Source organism: Falco cherrug, chromosome 2 (assembly GCF_023634085.1).
Source record: "Falco cherrug isolate bFalChe1 chromosome 2, bFalChe1.pri, whole genome shotgun sequence".
Lineage (NCBI taxonomy): Eukaryota > Metazoa > Chordata > Aves > Falconiformes > Falconidae > Falco > Falco cherrug.
The window spans coordinates 531,881-558,764 of NC_073698.1; the positions used below are offsets into that span (position 1 = coordinate 531,881).

General features: G+C 51.0%; 1 protein-coding gene across 2 annotated transcripts in view; it reads right to left on the bottom strand.

Moving 5' to 3' along the window:
- Positions 1 to 339: 339 nt before the first annotated feature.
- Positions 340 to 26,884, bottom strand: part of CLPB (ClpB family mitochondrial disaggregase) — a 92,390-nt gene continuing 65,845 nt past the window's right edge. Inside the window, exons 8-16 of one of the 2 annotated variants that reach the window (XM_055703133.1) lie at positions 17,901 to 17,978; positions 15,525 to 15,580; positions 12,527 to 12,571; positions 9,216 to 9,377; positions 6,116 to 6,530; positions 2,539 to 2,612; positions 1,543 to 1,662; positions 976 to 1,080; positions 340 to 672 (exon numbers count right to left, since the gene is read on the bottom strand). In XM_055703133.1, the coding sequence (XP_055559108.1) occupies positions 421 to 672; positions 976 to 1,080; positions 1,543 to 1,662; positions 2,539 to 2,612; positions 6,116 to 6,530; positions 9,216 to 9,377; positions 12,527 to 12,571; positions 15,525 to 15,580; positions 17,901 to 17,978 (1,307 nt within the window). In that variant the 3' untranslated portion in view covers positions 340 to 420. The remainder of the gene's footprint in view (positions 673 to 975; positions 1,081 to 1,542; positions 1,663 to 2,538; positions 2,613 to 6,115; positions 6,531 to 9,215; positions 9,378 to 12,526; positions 12,572 to 15,524; positions 15,581 to 17,900; positions 17,979 to 26,884) is intronic. The other variant, XM_014285572.3, reaches the window with a different exon arrangement.

Genomic DNA, 26,884 nt, shown 5'->3' on the forward strand with positions numbered 1-26,884 from the left:
TTCAGGGAACGGCAAATCCCACCCGCACTGGACACCCTGGCTCCCGTACGGTCTGCAATCTGCTTTCCCCTTTCTTAAAAAGCTCTGACACCTTCTCTTACACCAAGCAAAACCCCAGAACCCTCCACCTACGTGTCCCCAGCTGGCAGCGTGGCACCTCGCCACCCAGAGCTGCAGCTCCAGAGCCCCCTGTGCCCACCCTGGAGGAAGCGGGTGCAAGCTGAGCGGGCAGCTCCTGCCTGCCTGTGCCCGGCGCTGGGGCAGCGGAGGTGGCAGGAGCACGGCTTTTTCCCTGCCCCACCGGCTGCCGGCCCTCACCGACGTGGCCACATCGCACACTCCCAGTCTCATGGGGTTTTATTGTCAACCTGTGCTGCCCGCACCATGGCAGAGCGTGGGGCGGAGTGTGCTCGTTGCTGCCTACAAGAAATAAGCAATGTTTTCTGGGTTCAGAGGTGCTTGGATGTCCAGTTTTCGGGATTTGCTGTCTTTCTCCACTATCTCCAATCTCAACGTTGGCATCTTTGCTTTTTCCGCTCCAGGGGAAGAGCTGTCCTTGGTTTTCAGCAGCTGCTTGTCTGAGTCCTCCACCGTGATCCTCAAGGTGCAGCCCCGCGGCAGCAGGTCCTGCTCATAGGCAGCTGCCAGCTGGTTCACAACACGCCGCTCCACCTGAAGAAGGAAAAGCAGCTCCCATCAGAAAAGCCCTGTCAGCAGCCTCCTGGGGAGCCAGGCAGCTCTCCTTCCCACCCTGGGGCAGCGCAGGATCCTGGAATCTCCTGTTCATCCTGCTTATTCCCCGTCTCTGGAGTGTACCGGCCGTGCCGTTTCCTCCCACAGACCATGAACATCTCCCCTTGGGAGCTGTGGGGCCCCTCTTCTGCAGGACAGACCCCAACAATAATCCCCTCCCTGTGCAGAGCAGGGCTGGAGGCAATGCTGTGGGCTTCACTGGGGCTCCGTCCTTGGCTTTACCTCGTGTTTGATGGACCGGGCACCATAGTGCAAGTTGTAGCCATCAGCCAGCACATCCATGACCTCCCTGTCCCAGAGCAGGGTGATGTTGTGTCTCGCCTTGGCCTGCCAGGTGAGGAAGAGGAGGAAGGGTTACCGATGCCTTTGAGCAACCCTGGCACCCCATTCCTTGAGCAGCAGGGACTCCACAGGCAGCACGGTAGGTGCTGAGCATCCCTGGGCCTGAGCTCGGCCGAGGAGGAAAGGGCGGACTCCACCAGGCCAGACCCACCAAAGCACCAAGCGGTCCCCTAATTCCTTTTTAGTCCCCCAGAGAGCTCAGATGTGCAAAGACCAATCAGAAAAACAACATCTCTGAACATGGCCTGAAACTCATCCCTGCCCCGCCACAGGAGGAACCGTCCCCCGCCATCCCAGGGGGTCCCTACACCCTTCCGAGCACCGAGTGCCCCAAGGTAGATAGACGTTCACTGTGTCCACCTCAGGAGGATGAAGGTTGGGGCAGGGATTTCCCTCTGCTCATGCATCTCTTGAGAAGTTACGTCTAAGGCCATGGATGGTTTTTACCTTTTTGGCCCAAAAATTTAGCTCCTTGTTGACAAGCTGGATGAGCTCAGAGTGGCAAAAAGGGAGAAAATAGACGATCTCATTGATCCTCCCCAGGAACTCATCTCGTCTGAAGTGAGCCTGTGGGGACAAGGGGTGAAAGTCAGTGGGGACGGGGTTGGTGACTCTGAGAGGGACAGCAGTGACGGTGACGCTGCAGGAGCTCCCCAGGGATCACTCCCACCTCCGACAGCTCACGCGTCAGTGTAGCGTGGCCCTGGCAGCCATCCTACCCCACCAGGGAGCTGGAAGTCTGTGCTGCCAGATCTCAGGTCAACAGGAGCATCTCTCAGCATGGCTTACAGGAGAAATTAATTCTGGAGATGGCAAGAGGAACTAGAAAGGAATCTCTCCTGCAGTGTAAGCCCAGCTCCAGCCTCCTCTGCTGTCTGCTCCTGCCCGAGCCACTTACAGTAAGACACCTCGCTGCGTGCCAGCCCTCCTGGTCTGAGGCTCCGATCTGAGCCTCCTGCCGGGAGGTCAAATTCTTCGGTCTCCGTAGGAACTGCCAGGTGAGCAGCGCCCTGAAGTCCTTCAGAAACATCTTAAACTTAATGTCATCAGGACGTGTTGCTGCAGTCAGGTTTTCCTGGTCCCTCTGCAGCAGTGCATGAGCTGAGCAGATGGTGACCCCGGGAGAGCAGAGAACCCCCAAATTCCCACTGCAGCACTTCCCACCCCACGTTCTCTTTCTTGTCTCATGTTGCTGCACTACTACAAGAGCACAGGGAGTGAGTAAGAAGCTGTTATTTATTTCTGCTGGGTTCTGACCTTAATTAAAAGTCCCTTCCAACCCAAACCGTTCTATGACTCTTTGTGGCTGAAAGTTGAAAAAGGACATCATGTTGCTTATCTCACAGCTGGGAGACAGCTGGGTGAAGAACCATTGTATCGAATGACTCAGTGACCAAAGCTCAGGACACCTGAAACATAAGCCATGAAAAAAATCATCTGTACCTTTAAGATGGGTCGAATAACCTTTTCCTTGAACTGCTTGGAGATGGTTATCTTGTCGCTCATCTGGACATCCTCTGAAAAACAGGAGGGTGTGGGAGGGTGAGGTGGAACACGGGCTTTCTGTCCACCCAGCTCCTGAGGATGGGCGAGCAAAGCAGCATGACAAGGAGCTGGAGGCTGGGCAGCGAGGAAGGTGGGGGTCCTGAGGGGACTTCACAACAGGCCTGGAACCTCCACACATGCCACTGGCCAGGTTGGCATTCATAGTGGGGTGTCCCTGCGCTTGACACTCTGGACAGCAGGTTTGGGGCTGCCACGGCCGCCCTGCATGCTTTGGGTGCCCGAGGGGAGCACCCTACACCTACGTGTTTCACTTGCATGGCAAAAAAGCTCCAGCTCTGCCTTCACCCTCTGCCCTGCGCCCTCAGGAGCTGCCTCACCAGCTCACAGAGGTTTTGGTTAGCAGGAGTCCTCTCTGCCCAGCCACTGGCTGCTCTCTGGGAGCCGGTGCCAATTACACGATGCACAGAGCACTCTGTCACCTGGGGCTGCTCCCTGTCCTGCAGCTCTGCCAGGCACGGGGACGGTCCTCAGTCCCTTCAGCAAACAGCAAACCCATGCTCAGACTGTTTGTGGCACAGCTCTGGCTGGAGACTACTTCCCTCCACTGACTGCAGATGGAGCCAGGGTCTGGCTGGCTCCCGAATCCCAGCTCAGAACTTCCACAGGCAGCTTAAAAGCAGGATTTACCTGTCTGCCGCCCAAAGGCACTTTTCTCTTTGCCTTTATCGTCTCATTTCTTCCTACACATCCCCGCATTTAACTCCAGGTGCTATTTAACACATAGGGACACTCATAGGGAGATCCCTCGCATCCAAGGCACACTGGATAGGATCCTGACACATAGGGTGCTAGAGAAAGACCCAGGCTTCTGGGTGCCCTTCCCAGCTTTGCAGACTTGATGAGGATCATTGCACCCCAAGCAGCGGCAGAAGGGACTCTCAGGCTCCACCAGACCAACACCGGGACAAAGGGACGCTGTGTGCTCTGAAATCACCTCTCCCTCCCTGCCACGGCAGACACGAGCACGCCTGTGGGGCTTGGGTGCATCCTGGGGTGGCAGTTTGCAGCACAGCACAGGGGAAATGGATGGTCCAGCCCAGCCACGCAGTCTAAATGGAGTGGTGTGGGTCTTTGGTTGTAAGGATTTGGCCCGTTTCACTTTTTTGTTTTCTTCTAAAAGGCACCAAGGGTGTTTTCAGTAAATAACAGGAATTTGGTACAGCGTTCTGGAAGAGGAGAGCTGGAGAAGGCAGAAGAGACAGAGCTGCCCCCAGCATTCCGGTTTGCCACCTGCAATCGCTGCTGCGTGCACTCCCAGATGCGGAGATGCTGCAGAAACAGCTCCTTCCCTCTATCTTTCCATTTATCTGCCCACCCAGGCACTTCAGCTGACCTCCTGGCCACCGCCTTCAAAGAGCATCTCCAAGCCAAGAACTCAGTAAATCACAAGGAGTTCCACGAAACTCAATTGAGGGCAAGCTTCTGAGCCGAAATGCATTTTCCAGCTATGCTCTCTAGCTGCCGTTTACTCACTGCAGCTGTCTGCCTTACAGTTCTAGAAATTAAAATTCAATGCTTTCCTCATTTAGCAGAAAAGTGCTTGGCATTTTAAAATGTTATTCTTGAAAGTTCAGTTGCAGGCATGCTTTGTCCTTTACCTAGTTTGATTGAAGTTTAAAGATTCTGAATTAAGCCAGCTTTGGCATCCACTTCTCAAAATAAAAAGGAAGAGACAGTGAGAAAGAAGCTGAAAAATGCATTTGGCATCAAACACCAACATTTTTTCCTGCTCCCATGGAGCTGATGCAGATGGCAGTGTTCCCCAGGCGCAGTCGCAGCACACACTGCACACCACAGCTTCTCTGGGCATTTCCACTGGTGAGCAGAGCTCTTGAGACTGACCTTTAGTAAACACGGTGCATCCGTGACAGCACATGCTGCTAGATACCCTATGGAAGATGCAGTGTCCAGACATTTAAGACTGTAAAAGGGTCTTAAACCCCCGCCAGACTGATTAGTTTTTTAAAACTGATGAGAAAACAAGGGATGCAGCCATCGTTCATGGATGCCTGGTTATCCACAGGCACAGGACCATGGGACGGAGACAGTCTTTCCCTGTGCCAGCGTCTGTGCTTGCAAACCGCTGCACATTTTTGCAGGCAGGGAGGGAAGGGACATCGTCCAGAGGGACCTTCACAGGTTAGAGTTGGGCCCGTGTGCAACTCATGAAGTTCAACAAGGCCAAGCGCAAGGTCCTGCACATGGGTCAGAGCAATCCCAGTACAGGCTGGGCAGAGGATGGATGGAGAGCAGCCCTGCAGAGAAGGGCTTGGGGGTGCTGGGGGATGAGAGGCTCAGCATGACCCGGCAATGTGCGCTCGCAGCCCAGAAAGCCGCCTGTGCCCTGGGCTGCATCCCCAGCAGCAGGGCCAGCAGGGCGAGGGAGGGGGCTCTGCCCCTCTGCTCCCCTCTGCTGAGACCCCCCCACAGCGCTGTGTCCAGACCGGGGGTCCTCAGCATCAGAGGGACACAGACCTGTTGGAGCGGGCCCGTCGGAGGCCACGGAGCTGGTCAGAGGGCTGGAGCCCCTCTGCTGTGGGGACAGGCTGGGAGAGCTGGGGCTGTGCAGCCTGGGGAGGAGAAGGCTGCGGGGAGACCTTAGAGCAGCTCCCAGTGCCTGGAGGGGCCGACAGGAAAGCTGGGGAGGGGCTTTGGGCAAGGGCTTGTAGCAATAGGACCTGGCCTGGTGGGAGATGTCCCTGCCCATGGCAGGGGAGTTGGAACTAGATGATCTTTAAGCTCCCTTTCAACCCAAACCATTCTGTGATTCTGTGATTTTAGAGCTAGAGGGATGGCCCCTGCTGCAGACATCGCCGCCTGCCTGTCCATCCATCCTTGGCACAGCAGAGACCTGCCAGTCCCCAGAGCCTCCTGGTGCCACTGCAGTTATCACCAACCAGCTGGTGAAGGCAGTGGAGGGTTGCACACAAACTGGGACTCTGCTACCTTCACCAGAGCTGTTTAGTTCACATCTTAGAGGCTGCCCTTACTCTACTCAGTTCTCCTTTTATTACCCAATTCACATTTCTAAAAAAATTTCTATAGGACCCTGATGTGTGGGTCCAGCGCTCCCATTCCAAGGCGAAGCAAAACTGATTATGCTCAGTCCTTTTTGAAAAGACTGTGAGGAAACAAAACTCTTCCTCTTTAACAGGAGCACCTGTACCAGCCCCTGTCTTCTCTAGGAAACACTTGGAAGGGTTCTGAAAGAATGGATAAGGTGAGGAGATAAAGGGAAGAAAGCACAGGATGAGGAAGGCTGGGAGGTGGACAGAAAGCCTTCTCCAAAGATGTGATCTCATTCTGAAGGATGTGATCTCAAATAATGAGGATTTCAGAATAGGGGAAGCCCAAAGCAGAGATATTACAGGAGGGAGCAGGGTGGAGATTGGGGTGTGGGACTTCTCAGCAACAGGTCATCCTAGAAGGCAACAGCATGACTTTTCAGACATACCCATCAAAGACCCGGCAGCTGCCTTCCCTTCTGGCAGAGGAGCATCCCTGAGGCTTGCCCAAAAGCTGCAGGGCCTGGAGGATGTGTCAGTGCGGACCAGGCTGCAAGGATGAGCAGTGGGGAGGCAACCGAAGCGTCTGGGTGCTCCCCCTGGCAGAGGGATGGCTGATCTGGTGTCAAATGGAACAAGGGGCCTGCCGTGTAAGGAAGGAGGTGGATTCTTTAGGGATTTGGAGTATGACATTGAAAGGCCAGTACCCAAGTTTTCTGCGATCCTTTTCTTGCTCATCTCCATGGCTTCTTGTCGGAGCTGCAGAGCGTGCTGGGCAATCTCATCACTCGCCACGTTGGAGGTCATGATAAAGATGGCATCCTTGCAGTCAATGGTTTTCCCCTTGCCATCTGTCAGCCTGCCCTGCAACAACACCAAATTGACACCGGCAGCGTCAGCAGGCACCCCAGGGTTCCGCCAAAACTTGAGGTGAAAGGATACAGGTCCCGATTTTCCCCAGAGTGAGGGATGCCCATGGGTACAGGCAGGACGGAAGCGGGGCTGAGCTGCGGAGGCTGAATGGGTAACCTCTCCGAAGAGCAGCCGTAACCTGCCCTGCACGTGGTCCGAGCCTGTTCCACCTGGCACAGACTTGGTGGAAGCCCTGAGAGATGCCTCGCAGGGGCATTACTCTGCTGCCTCTGACCCTCTGCCTGCCTCCCTGCTGTGGCTTTGCGTCTGACACATGAGCTCCGGTGAAACCCCGTGAGTGCAGGTGAAGTTGTTGTCACCTTGTGCCTCTGCCTCACCCCTCTAACAGAGGCTGCTGCCCCTTAGGGAGGTTTGAAGGACTCTCAGAGGCGGTCCAGACTCTTGGCTCAGCCCTGCCCGTGGTTGTGGGTTAGGCTGGGACGCTGGGCTTGGTGCTGGAGTGGCTGAGACACGAGATGACCCCTGGTGTGGGCTGTTGTCAGGGGCAGAGTGGGTAACTGCAGGCGTTGGTGCCTTGAAAAGCTCCAGCAGCATTGCCCAGATGTTCACCAAAGCCTTCCAGACAAGCCAGTTCGAAGCTCCCCATGGGCAGGGAGGGCTCAGAGGTGGTCTGAAAGCACCACAGGGAAGCACAGACTGCCAGGAGCCTGACTGAACATAGGCAAAGCTAAAATAACCTTGCAGAAATAACTGGGTTATGGCTATAACTAAGCAGTGGAGAGGCTGTGACAGCAAGAGGCAACAGGGAGCATCCCTCACACTTGCAGAACTGCCCATCAAACCAAACCACAGCAGCCCAGCAGCACGCTTAGCAGTGAGGGCAACCGCTGCTGCAGCCAACTGCTGTGGCATCAACCCTCCTCCTACCAAGCTGACACAGGAACCCTTCAAAAGTACTAGTTCTCTTGATTAATAAAATAAAGAGAGAAAAAGAAGGAAAAAATCAGCAGCTCCCCAGGCGGTTTCTTTTCTCAATACGTCTCCAGCAACAGATATCCAGCACAATGACACAAATCCTTGTTGGGTGCTTGAGATTAACATTTGGGTTATTGCCCTGTCAAGTGTGTGGTACAGGAATTGATTTCACATTTAGCTGCTGCTGCGATGATCTATGCAAGAAAAAATTGTGTTATTAATCCTTAAAAGAAAAACAAACAAACAAAAAAAAAACCCAAAACCTTCCAGCGTGTTGCTCTGGAGTTTGGTTGCCTCTGAGGACAGACCAGGACCTTAAAAATAAACCAAAAAGCTTGCACGCAGCAGGCGGAGGGCTCAGCAGAAGATGCAGAGCCTGGAAACACATCCGCATCCCTGGCTCCCACCAGCTCGTCCAAGAAAGCTGCAGCTGCCCAGCACAGGTTGTATGCCAAGTGCCCCCCCCGAGACAGCAAAGGACTCCAAAGCCATAGACCTTGTGCTCCCTCCCTCCGACAGCGGGTATCTGCTCTCCTTCCTGCTGCCAGTGGGATCGGGTGCTGTAATGCACGGAGATGCCTGGGAGGGTATTGGGGAGCTAACGGGCATGGACCTGCCTCTGAGGTCGACAATCCTCCCTGGGTAGCTACCTTGGAGGAGTCTACTTAGGATTTCAGCTGTCTCCAGAGGAGCCCAACACAGTCCTGGAGATGCCTAGGAGTTTCCATGGAGAGCTACTGGGCATGGGCCTTCCCCCAGCACACACAATGGTTTCAGGAGCCCCAGGTTCCTCCAAGGTAGATACCCAAGCAGTTTTGTCAATGTTAGAGGCAGGTCCATGCTGATGGCTCGCCCAGGGCTCCTGCCAGCCATCTCCAAGAGTGTCCTGGCTTCCTCTGGAGACTCCTCCTAGGTCATTAGCTGAAGAGTTTTGTCCATGGCAAGGGGGTTGGAAACTAGATGATCCTGGATCTCTTCCAACCCAAACCATTCTCTGATTCTATGATTTTTTGTTTGGGGGGAGGAAGGTGTGAAACAAATCACATGCCATCTGAAAAGTCATAAATTAACCAACCTGAACTAAAACCCAGCAATTAATAATCGATCAGGATACCAATGGGCTTTGAAGTCCCCAGAGTATCTGCTTTTCTGATGATGTGGCAACACCCTGACCTGCTGCCAAGACCTTGGAGCCAATTTTCTCTGTGCTGTGCAGGAGGCAGAGTACATGGGATGTAGGCACAGGGCACCACAGGAACACAGCCATTGCCCTCCTGCCTCCTCTCACCGCTCCTGCTTTCTGCTGTGGACCTGCAGCCCACCTTTTCCGACACTGAGCTGTCACTGGGGTGCTTTTTCCTTAGCGGTATCCTCATGACACAGTCTTCACCGTCACATCTTCCTGGTGACATGGGACAATCCGATTCCCAGGTTTCATCCTCAAGTTTCCAACCCTCCCATCACTGGCTTCTTCTTTGACTAAAGGTGTCATTTATTGCAGCAGGACACCTCAGTATCATCCTGGTGTTAAAATGGAGAAGAGGCTGACTGGTTGGGTCACCTTTTTTTGGAGGCGACTATTGATCTGGAACATTTCAGCTCCGCTCTAGGACACCTTCAGCATCCATCATCCCTTGCACCGCTCACTGTCACCTTCCAAAGAGCCCTTGTGCAAACTCTGACCCCAACATGTGGATTTACCTCATCGAACAGCTGCAGCATGATGGTGAGGACATCTGGGTGGGCTTTGTCAACCTCGTCAAAGAGCACCACAGCATTTGGACATTGCCTCAGCTTCTTGGTGAGCTGCCCACCCTCTTCATGGCCCACGTAGCCAGGTGGAGAGCCAATAAACTTGGCGACCTAGGAGGAAGCAACAGGACATGTGAAAGCTGATTCACGGATGCCAGGAATGATGAAGCCCTCTTGGTAGCTCAGCAGGCAGCCCCAATGCTTTGCGACAGACAAATAAAGTTCTATATTCTTTGTGACATCTATCGCGCCCCAGGTATCACAAAATCAGCTTAATAAGCAACAATTTGGCCAAATGCAGATTGGTGCCTGCTGAGCAATTACCTGACTCCAAGCTTTAACCAGCAGAATCTGCAGGAGCAGCCCCGAGCAGGCAGAAAGGCACCACCCCTGCTTTTCTAAGCAGCTGTCTGAGCCACCCATCCCAGCTGTCCAACACCTATTTTCATCTCCTTTAGCCTTTTTAAGAGCAAGAATTCAAAGGACTAAGAGTGGCAGGTGGGAATCCAAGCTTGGGAAGAGGCCACAAGGAAAGTATTTCTCCTGTGTCAGTAACAAGATTCATTACCTGTTGATACTATGTTTTTTTTAAATGAGGTTTAAAAATTTAGAAGATCATTTAGAAGAATATTTCTGACAACAGAAATGTTTTGGCAAAATGACACGTAAGTTTTTACTTAAAACTTGGAGCATTTTCAAGCAACCTGGGTCTGTGGGTGCATCTGAAGTCACAGTCCTTTAGGCAAATAGAAGTGGAAAAGAATAAAATTATCAGTTTGTTAATTCTCCGTGTTTCTCCAGGATGCTGGACATGCAGAGTCAGCAGCCGGCTGGTTGTACAGGAAGCAGAAGGAATTCATGGAGAAAAACCCTGATTCCTCAAGAAACCAAGGGATTTCCTTTCCTTAATCCAGGATAAGGAAGCAGCACAGCTGAAGGGTGAGTCTGTCATGGTCTGAGCATTAGCAAAGGGTAAAGGCCGTGTGTGCTGTGGCACAGCCGTGCCAGTGCAGCCCCCTTTGCTGAGTGCGGCTCTGTGGGGCTGGCAGAGGAGACAGCCCCAGCTCTCCCAGCCTGTCTCCACAGCAGAGGGGCTCCAGCCCTCTGACCAGCTCCGTGGCCTCCGACGGGCCCGCTCCGACATGAGGGCGGCGAGGCGCTGGCCCAGGCTGCCCAGAGCAGCTGTGGGTGCCCCATCCCTGGCAGGGCTCAAGGCCAGGCTGGACGGGGCTGGGAGCAGCCTGGGCTGGGGGGAGGGGGCCCTGCCCCTGGCGGGGGGTGGGACCGGCTGGTCTTGAAGGTCCTTTCCAACCTAAACCCTTCTGTCATTCTGTGATTCTCCCATTCAGGCAGCTCCTTTTTGCTGTGCGATATGGGCAGGCTGCCCGGGGATTGCTGCAAGCCCCCTTCCCCGAGCATCACTGCCCAGCACTGCCACTGCCACCCCTGCCTGCTCCCACAGCCAAGGGCTGCAGAGGTGAGGGGGTCCCGCTGGCTGACTTGGGAACGGGAAAGCAGAAATTAGCCGATGGCAGCTAATTCAGTGCATTTGTTTTGCAGTGCCTGGGGCTACGGGAGGCTCCTCAGGCTCCTTCAAAGGACGCTGTCTCCCGGGCTGACCTCCTGATCCTCGTTTGCTTGAAAAATTTATATTGCGCTCACCACAATTCTCTACTTTATTCCTTCCCTTAGCTCTGCCTCTTGTCTTTGTCAGGGCACAATATTTTATCTCTTACATTTATACTGCTACTCTTAGCTCCTCTTTCTTTCTACTGAATCATCAACATGGCTTTATTTTCATCTATTTTTTTACCCCTGCTGTGCAGGACCCTATCACAGCCAATCTATCAGGCCAGCTGCAAGCACATCTTTATTTTCCCTTCCTACACCCCTTCCCTTCACTGCTTTGGATATAAAATATCCATTTTTCCAGACCTTTTCTAGCCCTGGTCATTCGAGGGCCTGGCAGTTCCTGATGATGATACCATGGCTGCCGCTGCTTCGTGCCAGGTCAATATTCGAATCAGCCCTTGTCACAGCCCAGCATGCTGGGTGTGAGGGTCTGCCTGACTCCTGACCGCTCGCAGCCTGCTGTGTACCCAGGCACAGGCTGGCGGCCGCCCTCGGCAGCAAGAAATGCAAAAAAATGGTACTCCCATCTTGGACCTGTCCTTCTGAGCTCCTCCCCAGCACCTTCCTCCTCCTCTCCTTCAACACACCATCTTCCCAGGACCCAGCCAGTGAGTCTTCCTCCTCCTTCCTCCCTGTCCTCATAGAACAATAGAGCAGCTACAGTTTATGGGGATGATCCTCAGATCCCTTGTGGGATACTTCTCATCCCACACTCTGTGGATTTGGGTGCTCCTCACCAATGGCATCGATAAAAAATACCAGGCCCCTATACAGCCAGCAAAAGAGAAGCATTATGACCCTATGTCGGCTAGGACCTTGCTATTTTTTGGGCAGACAGAGCTCTTCAAAGGGCTTTAGGGCCTCACCAGCTCGGAAGGTGACCCTGGTGAGACGTCCCACCTCTCCTGCAGCACCAGAATTGGGCAGGAGGTGTGATGGAAGGAGTGGAATCTGTACCACAGTCCTGTCTTCTGCTGCATTCTCCCCCTTTCCCCCGTGGGAGGCACGCTGGGGGGTCATCCTGCACTGGACTCAGCAACGTGCTGGAGGCAAGGAGGGGAACGGGGCTTTGGGCCGTGCCGCGCCTGCCTGGGCGCAGGCACACGGGCAGCCCTGGCACCTGTGGGTGACGCATAGCATGTGGCTCATGCTCGGGCTGCAGATTTTCATGCACAATATGATCTCTTCGCAGTTGCTCTTCCCCCAAGGGTCAATACCGCATACAGAAGCCACACCAGCAGAGACAAACTGTGAAAGCTTTTCTTGTTGCTTGGTCTCTGTTCCTAATTTGCCTGAGTTAAACTTGTTTTTTGGCTGGTATTTCCCCTATTGCAATTTAATGTACAACCCGGAGCAACTGCTGTTCTGTCACTCACTTTGACATTCCAAACTGCCCATTTTCTGGAGAACGTGGCAGTAATTCAGGAAGGTCCTGGATGCCACTGCCAGGGTGAGACAGGAGATGCTTGTTGCATTCAGTGGCAATGGGGACGTGCTCAGCACTGCCCAGGACAGGGACCAAATGCAGGTGAAAAAGGGCAGTGACTTTTTTAAACAAGGATTTGTTTAAATTACTGATTGAACTCGAAGGTGCACCCCTCGGAAGCAGAGACAGCCCATTTACTAACCTCGTGCCTCTCCTGGAACTCTGACATGTCCAGTCTGATGAAACCCTAAAAGAGAAAAATACTTAACGTGATACTCAATTAATGTGCTCCAAGTTTCATTATACTTAGAAGGCTCCTCCAGAACTAGGGAGGGGGCTGCATGGATGGACACACGGTTGTGCAGCTCTCAAGGACCGCCATCACTGGAGTGGCCACATCCACCACAAAATGCCAGAGGTTGCTCTGAGGAAGATGACTGCAGTTTCTCAAAGACAGCCAGGAACAGTTCCCACTACTGGCTCACAGCCCCCGGCCGAGATTCGCTTCAGACGCTCTGCTCGTCGCTAGAGCCAGAGTGACACAGATGAGATTGAAACAGCAACTTGCAATTTGCTACATAAAATGGGTATTACTGCGGTTCAGCTTTTCAGAAATAAATCACAACTAGAACACAATGCCTCTCCGCAAAAATAAAAAAAAATAATCAAAATCATAAAGCCAAGGTAAACTAGGTTTGTGGGTGATCACCTTAAATAGATAATATTGTTAGAGAATTTACAGATACAAGCCAAGTTTCCTTTTTGCATTTGAAAAGCTGATGATGCACAGCAGACACTGAACTTCCTGGGCTCACAGCTATAATCTAGCTCTTAGAGGTACGAGAATAGAATGGAACGGAATGGAACAGAATAGAATAAAATGGAAAATAATAGAATAGGATGGAATGGAATGGAGTAGAGTATTTCAGTTGGAAAGGACCTACAATGAGCACCTAGTCCAACTGCCTAAGAAACTTGCCTAAGCTTGAACATTCCCAGCATCCATACAGGCACAGCCAGCTGGACACGGCAGCTCTCTGTCAGCATCCACCCATCAGAGCCGGCACCTCCCTGCTCCGCTGCGCACAGCTCTTCCCAGGCAGGATCAGGCGCTGACCCCGTGCTGCTAAAGACCCTTAGAGGCTGGCTGCAAACGTGCCAACACAAATATTATCCTCCAACAAAAGGCAGAGCCCCGTGTGAAATGGTTATTTACTGGGAAGAGCGAGTGGAGGTGGGAGGATACACAGACTGGGAACAAGAACTGGCCCCGCGCAGCACCACGTCTGCGTATACGGCTCAGCCGGACACACGCACACCGCGCACGCATGGACACAGTCACGCAGGGACCACAGAATCATGGAGTGGTATGGGTCGAAGGGACTTTTAGTGGCCATCTAGTCCAACCCCCCTGCCATGGGCTGGGACATGGTGCACTAGAGCAGGTTGCCCACAGTCCCACTCAACCTGGCCCTGAGTACTCAGCATCGGAGCTAATGGCTGGGATGTTTGGCAGCGCACAGGGAGCCTGGAGCTCTTCTGGTCCCCGGTGATGCCTTGCGGCACTGAGCCGAGACAGTGCTGCCATGAACTCCCAATGGAAGGAGGAAAGCAGGAGGATCTGCCTGGTTTGCCACCCTCCCATGAAATGCCAGTATCTGGAGGGTGGTGGTAAGAGTTCAGGTCAGTTTAGGACAGAATTCAATTTACAAGAGCCAGATTTCCCTGCAAAATATTAAAACACCAACAAACTGCCTACGGTGGAACGAAGTGTACAAGACTAGGGCCCGATCCTGGCAGTGTGCACGCTGAGGAGTGTCCCACTAGCATCCCAGCAAAAAGCTGGCACAAGCAAAGCACAGCCAGGCTCTGTAGGATCTTCTCTGCTTTGGTCTGATCCTGCTCCCAAATCTCCTGTCTCGGTTCATACCACGCAGGTTGGATAAGGAGGTTAGCATTTGTTGTTACCTTGCAACCTGTCTAGCAGCACGAAAACAGGACAGTTACGGGTTTTCCTTTCTTAATCTGTCAGTTCCTGCGAACTGCTGCACCCCCGCAACCGCCTGTGGGGTTTACGACCCCCCCTCACACCACTCGTTACAGCACCGACAGCCAAGCTGATTCATTACCAATAAAACTCCAATTTGCACATGCTATTGAATTAACACAACATTCAGCGTTTAAATGATTTCTCCATTTGATGTTTGGCTGGGCAATGACCAGTTCCAGGTGTGGGAGTCGGGGATGAAGGTGCTTGAGATCAGGAGATGGGATTTATTGCTTCTGGAAGGCAATTATAGAAGGATGAGGAAAAGAAGCCAGAACAGCCATTTTTATAGCGTTGTTTTACTTTTGATCTTCTTTCTACATGTCTCATTTTATCTTGTGTCCGTTCTCTGCTGGAGGATGTGAGGGAGAGGAATTAATCTAGCATCGGTGCAGGGGGCAGCTCTGCTTGTGTTTCCTCCTTTTCCCCAGCTCCAAACTCTGCACCTTCCCCAGTTCTCCATAGGAGAGAGCTGGACACCTCTTCAAGGCAGGCAGAGGCTCAAATGTGAATCGGGGAGCCTGGCTTTAAATGCCTGGTGTTTTAAAATCTCAGGCACCCCTGAACTAGCCCTCTGATAAGCCACCGCCACCTAGAAACAATTCCAAACCATCTTCTCTAAAGAACTGTCAAGTGGGTAACAGACTAAACCACACAAATGGCATCTGCTGTTTGGATCCCAAACACTTCAGCACTAAAAAACCTGAGCACAAAATGAACGTCCTCATCTCCACCATCTGTAGCGGCACAGTGCAACAAGAGCTGCACGTAGGGGCATGTAACACAGATTTTCAGAATGTTATCCTTCTAATGATTTACAGTGTTACTAGTAACAGAAGTTAAAAAAAATACGGTCACAATACAGGATGTCAAAACAACAGCAACATGCAACAGGGCACACAAGGTATTGTTAAATTCGTTCAGATTTTTACAATTCAAATACCCTGGTGACATAGACAGGGACCTTCACAGGTCCTTTTTAGCGTGGCAGAACCCCCTTCTCACTGTGCGCAGCCAGCCCTCACATTTATTAAAATAAATCAGGTGACAAACCCCACTGAGAAACCAACCCCATCGAGAAACCAACCCCACCTGTTACTAAAAGCATCCGGATGGCAAAAAGCGATGGGGAAAAAAATGGCAGAGGTGTTACCTTCTTGACATCTTTATGGATGTACTTGGCTGTCTGTTTGGCCAGCTCCGTTTTACCTGTTCCAAAGACAGGAAGAAAAATCCTTGTGTTAACCCAGGTTTGTTTGCCTGCCGTCTGTCCGTCAGCTGTGCTAACGCCAGGGCTGGCCTCCCCTGGAACCAATACGCTTATTTTTTCCTGTAAATGCACTTGTAGGAAGAGGGCATCGCTGCTGGATCCCCGGGATAACGCCCTGCTGAGGGCCCTGGGCTGGCTGCTTCATTTTTAATAGCTGATTCTTACAAGATGGGCAGAGAGATCTTTATTTTTTACCACAAGAAGATGTGGTTAGATCAGATTTTTGCTATATTTACTCTCAATATTTGAAGTTTCATATGCAACACCTTTTACGCGCTAGATAGGAGAATTTCAGGGAAATGGGATATTCTTTCCGTCTTTGATTTACATAAGGCAACTGTCATACAATTCTAGGATTAAGAACAAGCGGCAACGGAGCAAATCCACATTGACACGGACGAACACACATGTCAGCTTACGGAAGGCCAGCTCCTGTCCCTCCAGCCCACACGTTCAGGGAAACGCTTAATTAAACAGGCGCGTTCTGCCCGTGTCAGAGACATCCCGGCTTTGCCAGCAAACCCCTCTGGCACGTAAATGCTGGGTTTATTGGGTTTATGAGGTGGAGAATTGGGCTGATTTTGGCTCCTGGGACTACCAGTGAAGGCGAAGCGCAGGCTTTCACCGCCACAGGGGATGCTCTGCGGGTGGGCACGAGCACCTCGCCCACTGCCTGACGGCTGCGTGCTACCTGCACTGCCCAGATATCCATTCTAGATTTCATTGCACACTGAAAAACAAACGCTTGGACATGCTAGAGCAGGGAGCAGGTACGCAGATATGCCATGAACAACTATTCTAAATAATAAAAAAAAGTGTCTTAAAAAAACAAACTAGCTAAAGCCCAGTGCAGTCTTACTGGAGCCATTACACATCTGCCCCAGCCTGACACAGCTGCATTTCGGTGACGACAGATTTGGTGGGTCAGATCTGCAGGATCACTTAATTAGATCACCACAAAAGGGCTGCAAAAATTGGAATTCATCACCGTGCTCGGAAACCCGTGCTGGCAGATAAAACCTCTGCCAAAATTGAGCATCTTATTTCCGTTTGAGCTTTGTTGGCTTCAGATGTTGCTGTGCCGTAGATCCCGATGTGTAAGCTTGTAGGTATACATGTGTACTTACACGTTGCATATACATACGTTATCTATGAATGGATCTTTAAAATGTTTAACTGCTGTGGGATCCTACTGAAATGTGAAGACGCATTAGCCATTCTAGTTTGCACGTACCTGGGCTTTCGATTGCTGTTACATCAGGCCCTATATAAAATACCCACTTGATCCAACAGAATTCTCAGCTGCTTTGCTTTCTTATTTCAATATTAATTTTTATGGCAGGAAGAGAAGGAAAACTCCCCAACCCTGTGGAAATACATGGGAGTGGAAGAGCTGACAATTTACTGCACTGAGCCTTCAGACCTGCTATAAGCAGCGCAATGAAGTCTCAAAAACATTTCTTACTGGTTTTATACAACTTTATAGCAACTCATTTAGAGTTAATACTTGGCCTGCCACTGCTCTGAGGCAGGAGCCTGGTCAGGCAGCAGTTGTTGCCTGCGTCCCATTGCCTTAACCCCTCCAGCACTGGCATCTTCCCAGGGACCACAGGAGTCAGCAGATGCAGGAGAAGCACCAAAGTTGTTTCAAATGTCACAGTTTGGTTACTTTAAAGCTGCTTTTTTTTTTTTCTTTTTTTCCCCCTGACTAAAAGTCATTTTGTACATTTCATGAACTGATCAGCTGTCAACATTGCATTTTATTGAGCTTGAGGACAAATATTATCGGTGTCAATAAAATCCCGTCATTACAAAGCAATCCTTGCCCACAGGAGCAAGATGAGCTGAGATTTGGGTTGCCAGCAGCAGATTTCTGCTATTACCCCCCCTACGGAGGATGCGGGCTTTCCTGCTAGAAAGCACAGGGCTGTTAAAATAACGCCTTTATTGGGAAAATTGCCCCTTTGTCAGACTTGGAGGGTGGACGGACTCCCAGGATGATTCAGCGTGAGGCTGCCCATGCCCCAGCACGAGACATGTCTGTGCGTGCTGGAGTCTGGCAGTGGCTGCCCTGCAGGATGATGGACTGGGTGGCCAGCTGGGAGGACGACAGCACCTTTCACTGGTGTTTTATGCAGATCCTGCGCAAAGTGCTGCAAGCCCACACTGAGCCCGAGGAGCAGCCCGGCCGTAGCCCCCTTGCCCAGCCTAGCCTCTCCACAGGGCTCTCCATCCCTCTCACCACGACCCAAACATTACCTATTCCAGATGATCCCAAGAAAAGAAAGACCAGCGGGTGCTCCTCATCATACCAGCCATTTTCCTTCCTCCGAATAGCTGCATTGAAAAACAACGAAAACAAAGAGGGGGCGGGGGGTGTGGGGGAGGCATATAAATCAATGACACAAAAGCAAGTATAATTATCACTAAGTATACACTATGTTTTACTGCTCTCTACCCACTCAAAGTCCTTGCTACCATTAGTGCTATCTAATTTGATTAGCCAGCCAAGGCCCCAGAGACACCTAATCAGGTTAGCATGGATTTGGAAAGCTGCCCAGAGCAGATTTCGGATAAAGTTTTCCAGGATGTGCACTCAGTGTTGCCAGGGAGACGGCAGGGAGGGAGGGAGGGAGGGAGGGATGGATGGATGGATGGATGGATGGATGGATGGATGGATGGATGGAGCAATGGGGGCTGGTGAGGGGAGGATGTGAGAGGCATGCCGCATTACCAGCTTGCAAGCACAATCTTTCTGTAAAAAAGCAGGTTTGAGAAGGTTTATGCATTATTTCTTGCACATGAATGAAAAGAGGGAGGTGACTGAAGGTCACAAAAGCTCTGAACTGGTGCAAGTCTAGAGGGACTGGGAAAGGAATACTGGTTCTCTCTCTTCCTCTTTGGACAGCAGTATCCAAGGACACCCTGGTTAAGATACCAATGGAAAATTTTACAAAAGGCAAGGAGGGTTTGAAAACCTAAACACACGATTACCTCCTAAACTCCTAGTCTGAACAGCACACCCCTTCTTCAGGACAGACAGTGATCTGCCTGGGGATGCCTCCTACCCCATGGGTGTCCACAGCCACCCAAGGTGTGATTCAGCCCCTCAACCCCACTGAACAGCCTCAGACTCTGTGACCATGTTCATCAAACCAGTAACATCACCATGCCAGGAACACCAAACTAGTAACATCACCTTATCTGGAAGATAAGGAATGGCTTTTGAGGCCAAGAGGATCAAACACAGTCACCTCCAGGCTGGATCTGGCCTGTGAAGCACAGAAGTGACTGCCCTGGTTCAGACCAAGCATCCGTTGCTGCTTGGCCTTTTGACTAAGTAAAGAATTCTTAGCATTGTAATACTAGATACCGCCATGGTTGGACTGGACATGAAATCTGGTGGCTGGTTGACACCAGGAGATGGACTAGATGTTTCCTCCATCCACTGCGGGCATCAGCTTGGTGCAGCAATGCTCCAGGAGCGGTGGGTGAAGCAGCAACCACAGGAGGAGGCTCAGCGAAGACCAAGTCCCATCAGCGGGACTTGTCTCCCTGTATTGTGCTGTCCTCCAACTATCTTCAGCTCTGGGGATCTCCTGTGCCTGCTGTGGTGTGGATCCTCCATGGGTTTCACTTCCAAATACCTGTCCAACCTCCTCTGGAGTCCAAGCAAGTGCCACAAACCTTTGAGCAAAGCCTGTGCTGAGCACAGCCCCTGGAAAACAGACTCCCAGGGTATTTGCACCCTGAAACATTTTGAAGTGACCACCAGTAAATATGAAATATGGGTGCAGGCTGGTAGGGTGGCTAATACACTTCAGTTCTGGCAGTAGCTAAAGGGGGCAGGGACAGGGGGAGGTATTTTGTGGGTTGTTCAGAATTTTGATCTGCAGGGGCTCCAGATCTCACCCCAATCTTGTATGGGATGAACTGAGCTCTTCTTTCAGGATGTTTGTAAGGATGCACATCAGAGGGACATGAGGACATGTAAGGAAAGCGTTACTGGGTTCTGTCTCCCAGCTTGTCTTAAACAGACTCCAGCAATGTCAGGGGAGTGGGCGCTGCCCAAGGGCACAGCTCTTCCCCGCTGAGACCAGAAGTGCTCATGGGGGATGGCAGCCCAGAATGCTGACTCTGCTTCCCCCAAACCAAACCTGAGCCCCAGGAATCCAAAATCATCTGAGTTCGCTCTGCTCCACCAGCCCTCTGGGTGCACCACCATGTGCTGGTTCCCACTGAGCACTGGGGACAGGGACGGGCTTGGACCGAGCTGGAGCCAGGAAGGGACCATGGGACATGAAATGCTCCAGACCACAGCTTTGTACAAATCTGCAGCTGGCTCTAGCAAAACGACATGGTGCAGGGCCCCAGAGCAGAGCACAGAGGTCACCAGATCACAGCCTGTACTCTGGGCTTTAACCACAGAGGCACTGCAATATACTGAATTTCCAGCTCCTAGTTCAGAGGGAGACAAGCTCACATCTCAGTCTTCCTGATTTATCTGCATTATTTAAACACAGCCTGTATTACAGCTCTTAAAAAGAGTTATTCTTGCCATATGGATTGGTGCATGCTGTAAAGCATTTTGTGAGATTTTGTAAGAAGTGACAAAACCCAGAACTGTACGGTGTTACAAGTGATGGGGAGGCTGTACCAAACGAGGTAGCTGCAAGTGTGCTCTTCCAGCAGTGCATGGCCAGACGTCAGCGAGACCAAATATGCAGCATGTTATGTCTGATAGAAGTAGGGACTGAAATGGGCAAGATGCCCAAGAATGATCACTTACATGATAGCAGATAGGTAGCAGAGGAAAACAGGAGCATCAGAGGTAGAATGAAGAACAGAGGGGAATCACTGAAGAGATCCACAGTTTGACCGTGCTTTTAAAATAAAGCTCTTTAAACACTGCTGCACAAGTGGCACTGCAAAGCTCTGTGTTTGCTGCCTTTCAGTGGTGTCCACAGCAAACACAGGACCAAAACGGCATCTCTCTTTGTGACTGCCATCCCCAAACTCACATCTCCTCTCTTTCTGACTGCTGTCACCAAAACACAGCCTGGGATCAAGCCTCTGTCCCTGTTCCTCAGCCCCAGACATGTAGCTGCCTGTGTCTCCCCAGAACGGGGCACCGGCTGACACTGTGGGGAGCTGTGGTGTTTTCTCTGTGCAGCTGGCAGGAGAGCATGACACTAACCTTTAAAATTGGGGAATTTAGAAATTCAACCTCAAAAAGAAAGTCAGTATGCAAAACCTGATGGGGTACAGGAAAACAAAAGATCCCTAAGAAAAGGCATCCCAGCTGTGGCACACGGAGGGGTCTTCCTGCAGGAACAGGGAGAGTAAACCAACACGGGAAATATTTAATACATATTTCCACTTTGCATGTAAAAAGAAGCCAAATATCGTAGCCTACAGCCTGAGAGTGTAATGGTGCCTCTGCCAGCAGGAGACATGGTGGGAAGATGTTAAATAGCAGCAGCTCAGATGAACTATCAGTGGTTGGATCATGCAGCTCACATGAATTTACCACAAAGCTCTTGGAGCTGCTCCTCTTGCTAAGAAGACCTGCACGCGGCCAAGCTCCTCCGAGCTCACGTCTGCATTTGAGGACACCCACGTAGGGTGGACGCCGATAGATCTGGTGAGGATTAGGAAAACATGTGCAAAGCCTCGAGTGAGCCTGAAAACTGCATGAAAAAATCAATCTACTGAGGTTAACAACGAGAGGTTTGAGGATTGACTTGACCACAGTCATTAAGTATATCCACAAGAAAGCAGAGAACTCGCTTATCTAGCAGACAAAATTAACATGCTCCAGGGGATGGAGCTAGATGAATTCCAACTAGAAATAAGGCAGAACATTTTTTTTAATAATGAGGGTGATTAACCATTGCAGCAACTTACAAAGAGGAGTGTGACTGAGTCCCTAATCTCTGCAGAGTCTGCAGGAAAAGATGGGAGGTCTTCCTGCAAGGTGGTGGTAGCTCAGTCTGAAGGTGACGGTTTGCGTCACTGCGTAATGCTCAACCCAAACAGCCAAAAGAGCCCGATTTAACCTCAAAGTCCAGGGCACACCCACCCAGCAGAATGGGACTGGGCACAGGGGCTGTGAATTGAGTGGGAACTTGAGGACCGGCTGTTTTATGCCTGGATGCAATGGAGATGTATTACCCAGTCCCTTAGCCATGCTAATAAGTCCTGACTCCTGTCAAGGCTTAATTAGCTCAGGCATAGAGCCAGGCTGCAGGACTGGCCTGCGTTCGGCTCTGCCTCTCCCTGCTTGGGTTTCTCTGCTCAGCCCCACGGACCAGCCTGGGCTGTGGCTCTGGCCCCTCAGAGATCATGGGCAGAGCCCAGTGGGCACCCAGTCCTGCCCTCCAGCCACCCACAGGCCACATCACCCCACACAGCAGCCACTGCAGGAGGAGGGAGAGGAGGGAACGGCCCTGCCGCTGACACGGAGGTGCTGAGGAGGGTCTGGGCGAGCCCAGGCAGGCTGCAGCCATCCCAGCGCCAGCAGCCTCGCTGCATCCTGCTGTCCTGGTGCCCTTTATCACAGCAAACGTGAGGTCAAACACCCAGGGTTGATATATTTTATAAAAATTGACGGGGAATAACATAATGGCCAACAATTTCTGCAGCTATCTCAGCTAAGATAATAAAGGTAATAAACTTTTGCTTCAGGGCATGGAGTGACCACTTGCAGGGGTCAGCACGCTCAACGGTCCGAAGGCAGCGAGGTTAAGTGTGGTCTTTTTTCACTCCCCTCTGCAGCAGGATACCGGACTTTATGGGGAAATGCTCATCTCATCTCATAGCAACCCCAAGGATGTAGAGCACTCCACAAAAAAACTTCCACAAAGTTAGTGCTTGTCTGGGATCCCAGCTGGAAGGTGCTGCTTATCGTTAGTTAGTGGGTTACTTAGATCAACACAGTGATGAGATGTTAAAACCTTTTCTACAAACAGCCTTAAAGTGATGAGATATTCTAGCACACAGCCTAGCCTCAGCGCTCTTGAGCTTTGGAAAACCTGAAAATTTCTCAGTTTTGCATACTGACTTTCTTTTTGAGGTTGAATTCTCTGGAAAAAAACAGAGAGGGGCCACTGCACGCCCGGGTCTTGCATCCATGGCTGTAGGAGACTCTCCTAGGTTGGCCACCACACAGTTCAGCTGCAGCAAGAGGAACAAAGATGCCATCCTAGGACAGAGCAGGACACCAGTGCCAGTCTGAAGGATGAAAATGTCAGCTGGGAAAGCACTCAGGAGCACTCCTCTCCTTGGGATTTGTACCCAGAAAGTGGCTGCCAGCCATGCTGACCACTTTGTCAACAGCCACACAAGAAATCCGTGCCATGCATCTCGGAAAGCTGTCCCCTTCCTCCTGTAACTTTGGGGATGGCAGAAATAAATAAATAAAAGGAGGTAGGTCACACTGCTTTGCTGAAATTTCATTAAGACATTCAGACCCAATGTCCCAGCAAAGAGGCTCGTGATGCCTGGGCCTTCTTCTTTGGAGCCATTTCCAGCGTGGCTGCAGTGCTCTCACTTTATTTTGTACATCTGTAACAGCGTAACTGTAGCACTGTGTCTCTGAGAGGCCCTTCAGCTTGCTATTGAACTGATAAATTCACTGTATTACTTTACACAAATCAATACCCTAGCAGTTATCAGGGGTTGATGTGACCGAAATTGGTTTCAGCCAATTTGTGAGTGTAATAAATGTCCATTTATCAAATCAATTCATTCAGCGGTGCTTCTCAGACTGCCCGGGCTCAGGGTATCACAGGGTGATGTCTCCAGGTCCATACCCACTGTGGGATCGCTCTCCTCTGTCCAGGCTCTGCATCTATGGTCCAGGGTCTACCACATCCCCGAAGAACCACTCGTCCAGCCCCACTGTCGGTAGCTCTGGGATGTGGAAGAAGTTGAACCTCCAGCTGGAGCAAAGCTGCTTCCTTACAGAGTCTGACCTGACCTGCAGGCTACCTGCCTCCATTTCACAAGTACTGGACACGCTGAGACACAGGACTCAGAAAGGATCCACCTTGGCCAAAATAAAGCCAGTTTCCTTTGGGCCAGGGCAGGATGACATTCCTGCTCAACCCATTTTCCTTCAGCTTTGAAACACCAACTGATTTCAACATTGCGGCTGCTCAGTGTGTTTAAAATTTGTACCTTTATAATAAAAAAGTAGATTTTCTGCACTATATTCAACATCTCTGCACTAAAAAATAAACAACACTTTTTCTTCCTCCCTCCTTACCCACTTTCAGGAAGAGTTGTACCAGATTACCTCAGTCCAAAAGACTTAAAAAATCAGCATGGGAAAGTGGTGGTTTCAAACCCCCCACCTCTCAGCGACCATTGCTTGGCAAACAACATGTGGCTATAAAAGAGGTACTAGATCTCTGGCATAATCTTTAGGATACAAGATCACAAACAAAAAAACCCCAACGAACCAAAAACCTTTCAAAAAATGCCTCCTTCGGGAGGTGATATAACCTCAGACAGGAGACGCTTTCTGTTGCTCCCCAAGAAGCATGCACTGCTTCACCCTGGTGCCTCTGCAGCTTCAAGTGAAAAGCCAAATGAGACCTAACCAGATTTGGAATACAATCATTTATGAAAGTGCCCTGGAAACACAATGATAAGCCTTTTAGCTGTTCATTTGCATGAACCGGTTGTAGCATCCAGTGTGCCGTGAGTTTCTGGGATCACAGGAATACCTGCCTGTTTCTTTCTGACACATTACGAGATGGAATAATTAATTTGTATTTTGTTAAAAGGAAACAAACATCTATACCCACAGAGGGGAGAGCACCACTCAGCTGTGGCCGAGCTGCCTCCCACCACTGCCATCCTCAGTCGGAGCACTGGGAGGAATCCTGTGCCCTCGGAGATGCTCTGCTGGGATGGGTTAGTCATCACCCACCTTCTCCCAGTCCTACCATCATCCGTCCTGCTTCGTGTAGCTGAAAAGATAGCAGTAGGGCTTGGAAATGACAGGGAAGGGTTTTTTCCCTCTGCAGTAGAGATGTCAAGCTGTTGGTGCTGTGACTGCGGCAAGCTCCCTGCAAGCAGCCTGGCGGTCGCAGCCCCCATGCATCCCCACCACCCTGGAGCTGCACAGCAAACTCCAGAGCGCACATTCCCTTTGTATTCTTGGCTGAGCCCCTCTGGAGACTGTTTGGATCATGCACTGAGTGACGGATTAAATCAGATTATTCAATTAAGGCAGCAGTTATACATTAAACATATCAGCTAGGCTCGGTAAATCTCGAGACGTGGTGTGTGGCGAGTCTCCTAGCCAACAAACTGCATTGGTGAGCGCAAAACAGGAGGCACGTGGAGTTTACAAAGTGGCAGCAAAACCAACAGGGAATAAGTAACAAAAATAGAATCCTAGAATCATTTCGGTTGGAAAAGACCTTTAAGATCACCAAATCCAAGCATTTACTAGCACTGCCAAGCCCACCACTAAAATAGATAGGAAGTGCTTGAAAGAAAAAGTCACATCTCTAAATTCACCCTTCCTGAAAGAAAACCACAAAAATGGGGCAGAAGGGAAGCAGGGGAGGAGGGGACGGAGACTCTCCTGCTACCTTTTGGTCTGATATCCTGAGGCTGCTGGGGTATCAAGCACTTTCCCTATAATTCAATAAGAGAAACCTCCATAAAGGCAGCCACTTTAATGTGCAGAAACACCACCTGTGTCAGAAACAGGCACTACCCATTAATCAAAGCTTCCCAATTAGCCCGTGCTGCTGCCCCCAGGCACAGCCACTCTCCAAACACAGAGGGTGTCTGTTGTGTTTGCAGGGGGAGAGCTGGCTCTTTCCAGGGCTTCCAGATCACGCAGGACTCCTCTTTGTTAACTACAGCGCTATGGTTTGTGTATTTATGACAGCATGTTGCTCGCAGTTCTGCCCTGACTTCAGCCTGGTCTTACCTCGCTGCCCCATTTTCAGGCATTAACTGGGATGCATGGGTGTTCAAGGAATTACTAACAGGATCCAGAGGCTTTCAGGCTTTGGACTGGCAAATCGAACCAAGTCTTGCCGAAGCCTTGATGTCCTTACAGTCTTTTAGTGCTCCCGAGTTTTGAGAGGCTGCACCAAGCTTGTGCCACCAAGGAAAACCACCTTGCACAAACCACCGGGACCCCTCTTCTCCTTTCCCTGTGGATGCTCTGGCTGGGGCTGGGTGCTCCATCACATGCAATGGACAGAGCCTGGCCAGTGCCTCCAGCATGAGACCAGGCGCAGTGCTCCTCAGGAGGGAAAGCGGGTGGCTGGAGCTTGCAGGGCTGCAGCTCCAGGCTCTGCATGGCCAGGCTGACACCCCAGGCTCACACTTTGCAGGGGTGGTATAAGCAAAGCGAGGTTTTCAGCCAGAGATAATAGCATTTACTAGGCTAACCGATACAGTCAGACATTGTCCTCCTCTGCTCCACAGATGCCCAACACCCTTTCGTCTCAAAGTGCCTAACTGATTAACATAACGAAGTTATGCTCGGAGCAACTGTCTGCACTCATCTGAAATTCGTGGTTTCTGTCTGGGCCTGTGTGCCTAAAAGCTGGTCTGTTTTTTTCCCCCAACTCCATCCTCTGGTCTGACAAAAAACATTGCCTTTTCCTCCAAACCTCTCTGCACGCTTGTACGGTTCCGTCACAGCCACAAGAGGCCAGGCTCCTCATTTATTCCCTGTGTTTTTGGGTCTTTTTTAAAACAGTGAAAAAATTTGAAGTGCAGGTAAAACAGCTGCAGAAAAAGGCACCAGCACCCTAATTTGGCAATGAAGGCCAAGGGCTTTCAGCAGACCCAGACAAGGAAACGCTAGTGAATGAAACACTCCAGGCTTGCACAATTTGCAATGGACTCACAGGCACCAGCCACCATGTGTTTCACCACATCTATAGCACAGACAACGACTGCGGCTTTTCAGGCAGAAAACACCACCAGCAGACTAGTAAAGGCAACGTGCTTTAAAGTGCAGTCTCTTAAGGAGGTGCCTCATATGGCATTCCTCTATCCACAGTGGATACAGCAGGAGAAGATGGTGCCCCCATGGATCTGTAAGGGCTCATGGATACAACCAGGATCGTCGCAGGGACACGCTGCTGACAAAAGGGTTTACTTTAGTATTATCTTCAGTATTCACTGGCGGCACCTCCAGAAAGGTGGGGAGGGAAAGAGCTCAGGAGGCAAATAACCCTTCCGTTAGCTGTCATCCACCC